Below are 9389 nucleotides of genomic sequence, written 5' to 3' on the forward strand. Positions count from 1 at the left end.
ATTACTTTTTTTTTTGTTACAAAAACAAGAAGGACCGAATAGGCTATTCGGTCCCAAATTTTTACTTTTTTTGAGACCGAATAGCATATTTGGTCCTGAGATATTTCTCATATTTTTATCGACGTGGCCAAAGAAAATCTATAATGAGCCTGGACCGAATAGCCAATTCGGTCCTTTGTGGTTTTGGATTTTCTGTGGCCTGATTTAGGTTTTTGTTTAGTGTAATTTAAGTTTTTGTAGTGTAATTATTAATTGTAGAATCTTTTAATTTGCCTGTAGAGTAATTTATCAACATTTTTATTAAAATTCAACTTAAAATACAAATTATCAAATTTAAAATATATATATTGAACAATCATAGATAATTTCAATGATCAAATTTTTTAGCTTGCACGGAAGTATCGTTATTTTTTTAAAAAACTTTATGCAACCATAACTTTGGCTTGGTATGTCGTATGACCATAATTCAGAAAGGGGGGATGAGACGAATCCGGATTTTGCTCCGTGGGGAACCCCCGGGCATTTGAAGCATCATAATTGCAAAAAAAACGTTGTTTAGTGCCTCAAAAATTCAATTTAAGTTTTCTATCAACGGTAGACATACAACGATCGGTATTAGTTTTTTCAAAAGCCTAAGAGATTATTCAAGAATTACCCATATAATTATTTTTAAATACATTTACTATTTATTGTCCACGTTTGCTTTTTTTTAATGGATTACGGTTTCATTTACTATTCAAAGTTCATTAAAATTATCTATGATTATTCAAAGATCAATTATAGAAGAAGGATATTTATATAAAAAAAAAATCATGGGACCGAAATGCCAATTCGGTCCCCAATGTTTTTTTAGCTAGGACCGAATTGGCATTTCGGTCCCATAATTTTTTGGGTTCTACATGGATGGCAACACCATTTGGTGTGAAAAAGTGAAAAAAAAAACTAAGACCGAATAGCCTATTCAGTCTCAAAAAAATAAAAATTCGGGATCGCTATTCGATCCTTCTTGTTTTTGTAAACAAAAAATAATAATAATCATACTGCTTTGCTAAAATAATTTTTATTAATATGGTTTATAAAAGAAATTCCATTTCGGAGCCTATTGATCTTGTAAGAAAATTGTTTCTACTCGCTGACGTATTGGGCCCAGTAACTACTATATAGAGAATTAGCCCAGTGAAATTGTTTGAAATGGAATTTGATACGAATTCACATCCTCTGAGGTAACTAATATTTTGCGTTACTTTTTAGAAAATCTCAACCGTTGAAATACGTTAACCACGAATCTAAAAGCTTCTGTAATACTGCCCCTGGGCCATCCCCGAATAGACACCGGACACGTCGGTCATGTAAAATATGAGATATCTCAGAGGATACTCACTCATTTGATGCTGTGTGGCTGTGCCTGTGCGCTCATCCCCGAATCTCAAACCGTAAAGTTAGGTGATCCTCTACAGTACTACAGAGGATACGGATTCCTTACTTTGGTGATTCGAAAATTCTTTCTCAAAAGATTGTCAGTGTCGCCTCGGGTTCTGCCAAGAAAAGGAAGCGATGACGACTCGACGAGCGGGAAAATGGAGTCCGAGAAGGTTCTGCCAAGAGAGGAAAACAGCGACAAGCACTAGAAAATGAAGTTTGGGGATCAGTCAGAGAAGGATCTGCAAAGAAAGGATAGTAAGGACGAGCGCCAGAAACAGTCGGAGAAGGTTCGTCTTTTTCTTTTTTCCTATTTAATTTAAGCTGCTATTATATATCCACCTATTTTTCTCCTTGAATTTTTAGTTTACTGCTTCACTTATTCATTATTTGAGGACGGTTCAAGTTTTCCATTCTTGATAATTTATACTTTTTAAAATTTTCTTAACAGAAAACTTCAAGACACAATTGACACAATAAAATATTAGATTAATCTACATTGCTCCCTCTACAAGCACATAGAAAATCAAGCATTTTTTACTTTGTTTCATGAGAATCAAGACATTGAAAGATGACTTGTTGAAATTGTTTACAATACTAGATTTTTGTAATTGTTTAAAGTACTCTTATTATTTTGTTATCACTGTATCTTGGAGTAAGAAATATATCTTGTGAGGGCCTCGTTAACCATCTGATCAAAGTAGCACCAATTAGTTATCCATGGTGGACCACATGATGAGATCAAAATCCATGAACATTATTTAAAGCATGTTTATCTCTGTTTTATTAAGAAACTCCTATATCCTGAGTACCAATTAAAAGAATTTTACGACTCTTCTTTTTGGAAAGGAGTTCTTTTTAGCAAGATTAATATAGAAAATTTTAGAAACTTTTCCAGCAGCTATTTAGAGATCGTTTTCTCCAACCAAAAAAGACTATGGTTAATGGACTGTTACTTTTGAAATGGAAAGAGACTTACTAAGTAATTATGATTGACCAACTTAAGCTATATAAATCATTCATTGTTCTTTATTGATATATGAATAAATCTTAATTATTTCTCATTCTTGTGTAATTACACGCTGTCACTATTTTTTTGTTATATAATCTGTATTGAATTGTACTTGTTATTATCTCAAATAGACATAATGGATATATTATAAGGCAGATGTACCAAACCCAATAATGTTGTTCCAGTGTCACTCATCTGATTGATGTTAAAAAAAAAAGTATGAATATCTCAATACCATTGGCTGTTGAATTAATATGTTATCATATTTTTCACTCCGAAACTATCTATGCTTTATTAGCAGTTCATATTTTTATTCAAACTGAACTTGTAAGAAACCACCACAATTTACTAAGAACAACGTACCTCAACTTTTTTTTTCCAATGTTCTGAGATTATGAATAACTTTCATTCTGTAGATCTTTGTGAAGATGACAAAAACTATAGCCATTGATGTAACAAACACCGATGCCATTGATGCAATCAAAACCAAGGTGCAAGACATAGAGGGGATTGTTACATTGAGCAAGCAAAGTCTGTTTTTTGGTCAGACTCACCTTGAAGGCACCCAAACCCTAGACTACTATAATATACCCACAAACTCATGCATCGACTTGGATATCAAAGATGGTATAACAATTTCAATCAAGGCCCTCACATTCTCTTTTTCACTCGATGTGAAGACCTCGGACACCGTATCAAATAAAGGCTATGATACATGATAAAGTGCGGTTTACTTCTGATCAACAAATTAGTCTCATCTTTTCTGGTAAAATACTTGACGAGGACCAAACACTTGCATCATGTGGTGTACACGACAATGCTGTGCTTCAGATGTTGACCCGACCTAGTACTACTCTGCATGTTACTGTGAATTTAATTCAGAGTTCAGCCATAAAACTCGAGGTACAGGACTGGTACACCATAGCTGAGCTGAAAAGTACATCATTGGTCTCGACGGTCGACTCAGACTCTTCCATTCTGAATCTGGTCCAGAGTTGCGTGACGAGAAAACATTGCGTCAGTACATGATACATGATGGTGATGTGCTCAATGTCAAGACGTCTATGATGCGGATCTTTGTCATGTTCCGTGATGAGGCGAACGTTACGATGATTGTAGATGCGTATGAGAAACTTTCTGATGTTGCTGTTCGAATTGGGGAGATGTTGAATCTCAATACCGAGCAATTCACAATTCAGCTTAAGAGATGTGACCTTAATAGCAATTCTACTGTTCATGAGAGTGGTATTGGGGATGATTTGACTCTTGAATTAAGTAGTACCATTAAAAACACACAGGAGATATTCGGGTTAGGGTTTTTGATGAAATGGTGATAATTACATAGATGCTTCTCCAAAGTCTTTGACAGAGAATTATGATCTGTCTGGACACCTCATACATTTTACTCCACTGTAGTTACATGTAAATGTAGGGTTAATTCTCTTCTTAGCTTTCTATATACACACACATATCTGTAATCAAATCAATACAATGAATGAATAATGCAAAACTTCTTCCTATCGTTTTTTCTCTTACCATACCTAATTAAGGTTTCATGTACGCATATGAAGAAATATAGAATGTTAGTGGAGTAAAGCTAATATACACGTAAGTACCGTACTCTTAAGTTTAGGCCGTTTGATTTCTTTAAAAGTCGTGCTTTCACGACTTTTAAAGAATCTGCACGACTTTTAAAGAAATCGAACGGCCTAAACTTAAGAGTACGGTACACTTAAGTGTATATTAGCTTTACTCATGTTAGTGCACGTAGATGCCTGGAGATCTTATGGAATTTGGTTATACATATTAATATAGTCAGAATATTTTCTTTCTTGTCTACTAGATATGTCATATAACTGTTGTTTAATTTTTTTTTGGCTGGTGGAATTTGTGCAAGCTTGAGAGTTTGTAAATATGATATTGTGAATTTTAGAGTAGCAAATACGTAATTTTGAGGTTTTTGAGGGGTATACATGAAACTTCCTCTTTCTCTCGCCGCTGTAATAGAGGCAGTTCAGTAAGATTGGTAGAGCCTCTACTCTCTTAGGCTTGATATCTCAGCCGTATATTCTTCTATTACCCTTACTATACAAAGTCGCCTCGGTCTTCAACTCTCAAGTAGTAGTATGTCAAGAAGCAATTCAGCAGTGGTGGGCAATGGCAACATTTATGTGCAAATTCAACCAAATAAACCTGGGAAGCTAAGCCAGGTTGGTGTAAATTCGGAATATGGATAAGAAAAAAAAGCCAAAATCCACACTATCATGCTAGAAGTTCACGGTGGTAATCCTTTTTTTTTTTTTTTTATAGAAGGACCCACTAAACAAAATTATTCTTGGTTTACAGACAAAATGCAAATTGTAGAGGAATACCGGTGCATCTCTAATTCATGTTCAAATATGACTTTGTACAAAACCCAATAAAACAGTATGGGCTTGTAGAAATATGGTCGTCTCCTGCAAATTTAGATTAAAAAAAGTTATCACATCAATGAGACCTAAAAATACTCGGAAAATTCAGTCAAAAATCATTTATGAATTATGAAGTTACTCTGAGCAGTCAGGAATATTGTTCTTGCAGGGCAAGAACACATTTGTTCGGCAGCAATACCTCCATTAAATTATACTAACAATAGAAAGCATATCTAAATTAAGATTTGCTAACAAATTTGTCTCCTGCTAACGTCCAGTTTATAATTAGGATAATGCAAAAGTACAATAAGGTATCTAACAAATGTGTCGAAAACCTGAGATGTCAATTGCCTTAAATGAGCTTCTATTTCAAAAATGCCAAAAACTGGCAAGCAAAGATTTTAATTTTTCCATTAAGAGATATCAAAGGTTACATTAAGTCTGCTACTGATACCTTTTAAGTCCAGAAAACCAGCATTAAATTACACTGTTACTCAAGCAGCTAAACATAAATAAGACAAAATGCAACACAAAAGGAAATGCAATACGGTTGAACGTCTGAGATCCGGGAGGATCTAGGAAGCATTTAAATCAAATAGATTATTATTAGTCAATAATTATGAACTTTAATCATTATTATATTTATGAAACTTAACTCTGGGGAAAAGTGATAATCAAGTGGTTCTGAAATCTGATAGCCCTGTCAAGAAGGTACTCCAATTTATGAATTTAATTTATCATTTGGATTATCACTAGACATATCATTCCGGTCATGTTTAAAAAAGAGAAAGAACAGCTAACAAGAAAAATCAAATACTATCAAATAGCAAATCAGATCCAACAAGTACTTCATTGCGGGAACAGACTAGTACCAAGGGTTCAGGGCAATGCATTCAGCCATAGTACCAGTGAGAAATAAATCAAAGATCAGTATTGTACTAAACAACAACACTAAATTCAAGAAATAAATCAATCAGAAATCTTTCTTAGCTTTTACTGGATTTACCAGAATCAGCAAGGAAAGAACCAGATCACAGAAACCCCAAAAAATGAATTAGGGTGCTGTGGCCTTTACTGGTTTTGAAATTACATAATCATCCTTTACTGGGTTCGAAATCAAAGAAAACCCCACACTTCTTCGGGGAAGAAAGATTTTATTCTAGGCACAACATCTCTTTTTCCTTTTCTTTCATTATTGCCAAATTGATCCTTCTGCTTTTAATAACTACCAACAGTGAACTGGTATGTCAACTATGCAATAAACACCGTATACCACCATATCTAGTTTTTTTATCTGACAATTACAACAAATTAGTTTTCAAATATAATACAAAAGCATATGAATTACCAACACATTTGTACAACACATGAGTTAGCCTGCCAGATGCATATATTTAGCATTGAGACCTTTGCAAATTACACCTGATTTGCTACTTTTAGAAGTAATTAACAAGCAATAATTTCATTGCAAATGAGGGCAGGGTGTACTTTGCATACAAAATGAAATCTCTAGAAATATATTTTAGCTACTCCCCCTATTGAAATGAACTACCATGGTCAGAATTCCTCCTTTTTCTTGCTTTCTTAATTCAAAAAGGCAAAGATCCCCTTGCTTTAGTCCATTTCTGCATACAAATTTACGCCAACCATAACCTATGCATTTGCCACTTCTATTCTTGTAGAAGTTTGCAGTACATGTCTTGCCTCTCTTATCTAAATCGGAAGGTAACAGCATTATCTTCTTCTTATTGCTCTTAAGAATGTCGCACGCAAAACCATTGGGTAACCTCTGGTACATAGTAGAAACATCGTACAATAAGATAGAAAGATTGATTGCATATGTGGTAGATATTTATATTTTCCATTATGTAATTTGTCTTGCTTCCAGCAATGAAATTTTTATTAACTGTGACCATAGAAAAAAATGATTACGTACCAGTGTACAATCCCTGCTTGAAGGAGTATCGGATGCAGACAAGATTTTGACAAGCAACTGACTATCCTTTTGTGTTTTTCGGGCCATCCTGTTAGCAATTTCCTCTTGAGCTTGTGTCAGATGGGTCCTGAGGGGTACAACATATAGCCTGGAAGCTTTCATAGCTCTATAATCCTTTCCTGCATTACTCTCACTCTCGGTTGATTCTTGTACAAAATCTGGAACAAGAAATTAAACGGCATTATTAGTTCATTTCTCTTGTTTTCTTTCAGAATTGGGGGAAAAACAATTATAGGATTCAAATTGCAGAATCTTGCAGCATTTCAGCTCATATACTATTTCAATCAAGAACAAGTGAATTTAATTTCAAAATTAGTTAATTCGAAATATAGAGTTTTGTCACTTGCTGATGCAGTTTAGAAGCTTGGAGAACACAGCTAGCTACTTGCCATCTTCAAAATTTACAAAATAAAACCATTGATGCATATAAGATTAAAAGTTGAAAAATAACTAATAACGAACAAGATATATATCTACCTTTTTGTTTCCTCTTACCACAAATCCTTTCTCCAGTCATGCATGCTCGAGGGTCACGAGTTGAAATCTCACGAGAAGATTCATCAGTGTCACTACTACCAGAGGTTAGAGATATGATCTCTATCTTAACCTCACGGTAAGGTGCACCACTTGCTCGACTCGGACTGTCATTCAACTTCTCTGACTCCGGCTTCGTGTTCATATTTTTTGCAAAGAAAGGAGCGACTTTTTCGCATCCACTCCGATCAAAGATTAGCACTTTAAAGGAGGAATTATCTTTGTATGTAAATACTAAAATATCATTTTCATATATTTTATTAGCAGTTACAAATTCTTTCCAACCAGATTTCAGAGCAAATGTGTTATCAGAATCAGACCACACAATTTTCACAGGCCAAGTATATCCACTTGGACCTTCCAGTTCAACGTTGCCGATCATGGATCCTAGGAACATATTTGCAAACTTGCTTGGAATATTCTGCATGCAATCAAGGAGAAAAAACAGAGCATTTGTCAATGGCAACTAAGTAAGAAGAAGAAAAACTTTTGAGGAAATGAAAATAGAAATAACAATGATATGCAGTATAACTTGCCATTGTATGCATCAAGGAAGAATTTATCTCCACATAAAAATTATTCATTCTTAGACCCAATACACCACTTCCTTTCATGATCTCTCTCTTTTGTGTGTACTGATGTCTCTCTCTTCACCGCCAAATCTCCAAATCTCTACATATACATCAAATTGATTCATTATTGTTTACAATTTTGCCACCGTTTCAACTTCCGCATTGATTCTCTACAGTCAAATCAAGAGTTGACAGCCACTGAACCACAGTTTTTTTTTTTTTTTTTTACTTTTTCCTCTGTTCCGTATCCTATAATAACCTTCCTGTGGTGAGTTACTATTATTTGAGGGCCCATCCGTCTGTGACTAGCTAGTAATTATACGAGTTGAGTCAGAAAGGTTGAAACAGAGAAACACAAAGGGTGATTTCCAAGAAATTAAGAATTCACTAAATGGGATAATGTATAGTTGTTGTAGAAATTAATTCATGAAGCTTGAATCAGAAAAGAAATTAAATGTCACGGCGTTAGAAGTTAGAACAATTATGGCTCTAGTTAATGCAAATGAGGATAAAAAATATTTAGAAAAATAATTGAGATATGTATCTCTCATAATAAATTGTCAACCATGAAACATAAAGAAACATCAATTAACCTAGAATTTGTTATTCTCAGTTTACTTGAAATTTATAATTATTTATATATTCAGTTTTTAATAGAAGATTAAATTATATTCAAGCTGTACGAAAGTAATACAAAATCATTTTATGAGACCAAACAGTATATTTATAACATTTTTAATTCTTCAAAAATAACTAAACTTGACAGAGAGAGTATAGCACAATCTTTAGATTGCAAGGCATTAAAATATTGATGAACTTTGAACACGAAATGGAGAGAATAAACGCTTGATCTCGAATGGAGCTTTCTTTTTAATTATTGGACCAAAATATTAATCAGGGGATTGCTAAGTGACTCGTGATGATTACAATTAAGCTGAACTTTCGACTCGAACCTCTAATTCCAAGTCGCTAGCTAGGGCTAAACAAGCCGATTACGAACTGGATCCACAGCTCGTGGCCCCCCTAGACTCCTAGTATGTGTAGCATGCATACTATACTAGGTCTGGACTCTGGACTCTGGACGAATCCTAGTGGTGCGCATCCATGCGTGGAATGTTAAGCATCGATCGTTATGTAAACTGTAAAGAGGTCGGAAGGCACTTTCAAGTTTCAAGTACCCTGCTCCATAGTTGAAATTGGAATATTCTCTCGTTCATAACAAGGCAAAATAATACTTAATCTTGCAAAACTGAGAGACTCAAAATAAAAGGAAAAGAAAATATTTTTTAATTCTTTTCATTACAACTCAAAGCGGAGCACATATATTACAAACATCAATGTATTCCACCAGCAAAAAGAAAAACATCAGTTATACGACATATCTAGTAGCTATGCTAAAAATATTCGGACTATATATAGTAATATGTATAACCAAATTCCATAAC

The 9389-nt window shown here is 34.2% G+C and overlaps 2 protein-coding genes across 4 annotated transcripts; one reads left to right on the forward strand and one right to left on the reverse strand.

The window, feature by feature from the left end:
- Positions 1-1495: 1495 nt before the first annotated feature.
- On the forward strand, positions 1496-3889 carry LOC144567878 (uncharacterized). Its single transcript, XM_078318083.1, has 2 exons — positions 1496-1709; positions 2848-3889. The coding sequence occupies exons 1-2, from the start codon at positions 1632-1634 to the stop codon at positions 3148-3150; spliced, it is 381 nt and encodes a 126-aa protein (XP_078174209.1). The 5' UTR covers positions 1496-1631; the 3' UTR covers positions 3151-3889.
- Positions 3890-6210: 2321 nt separating this feature from the next.
- LOC144567446 (B3 domain-containing protein Os03g0620400-like) lies at positions 6211-7787 on the reverse strand. Of its 3 annotated transcripts, none has more exons than XM_078317586.1 (3): positions 7316-7787; positions 6779-6996; positions 6211-6495 (listed from the first exon to the last, which is right to left on the reverse strand). In XM_078317586.1, the coding sequence occupies exons 1-3, from the start codon at positions 7767-7769 to the stop codon at positions 6457-6459; spliced, it is 711 nt and encodes a 236-aa protein (XP_078173712.1). In that variant the 5' UTR covers positions 7770-7787; the 3' UTR covers positions 6211-6456. The 3 variants fall into 3 exon arrangements, with proteins under 3 accessions (XP_078173712.1, XP_078173711.1, XP_078173710.1); XM_078317585.1 differs by having other exon boundaries at positions 6211-6555; XM_078317584.1 differs by lacking the exon at positions 6211-6495 and having other exon boundaries at positions 6562-6996.
- Positions 7788-9389: the final 1602 nt, after the last annotated feature.

Source organism: Carex rostrata, chromosome 16, assembly GCF_964058835.1.
Source record: "Carex rostrata chromosome 16, lpCarRost1.2, whole genome shotgun sequence".
Taxonomy (NCBI): domain Eukaryota; kingdom Viridiplantae; phylum Streptophyta; class Magnoliopsida; order Poales; family Cyperaceae; genus Carex; species Carex rostrata.

Excerpts from the sequence above, each read along its gene's own strand:
- LOC144567878 (XM_078318083.1), top strand. The coding sequence starts at position 1,632 with ATGAAGTTTGGGGATCAGTCAGAGAAGGATCTGCAAAGAAAGGATAGT. Across the intron at positions 1,710-2,847 it reads GCCAGAAACAGTCGGAGAAG|ATCTTTGTGAAGATGACAAA; the intron begins GTTCGTCTTTTT and ends TTCATTCTGTAG.
- LOC144567446 (XM_078317584.1), bottom strand. The coding sequence starts at position 7,769 with ATGTTCCTAGGATCCATGATCGGCAACGTTGAACTGGAAGGTCCAAGT. Across the intron at positions 6,997-7,315 it reads TGGTAAGAGGAAACAAAAAG|ATTTTGTACAAGAATCAACC; the intron begins GTAGATATATAT and ends TTCTTGTTCCAG.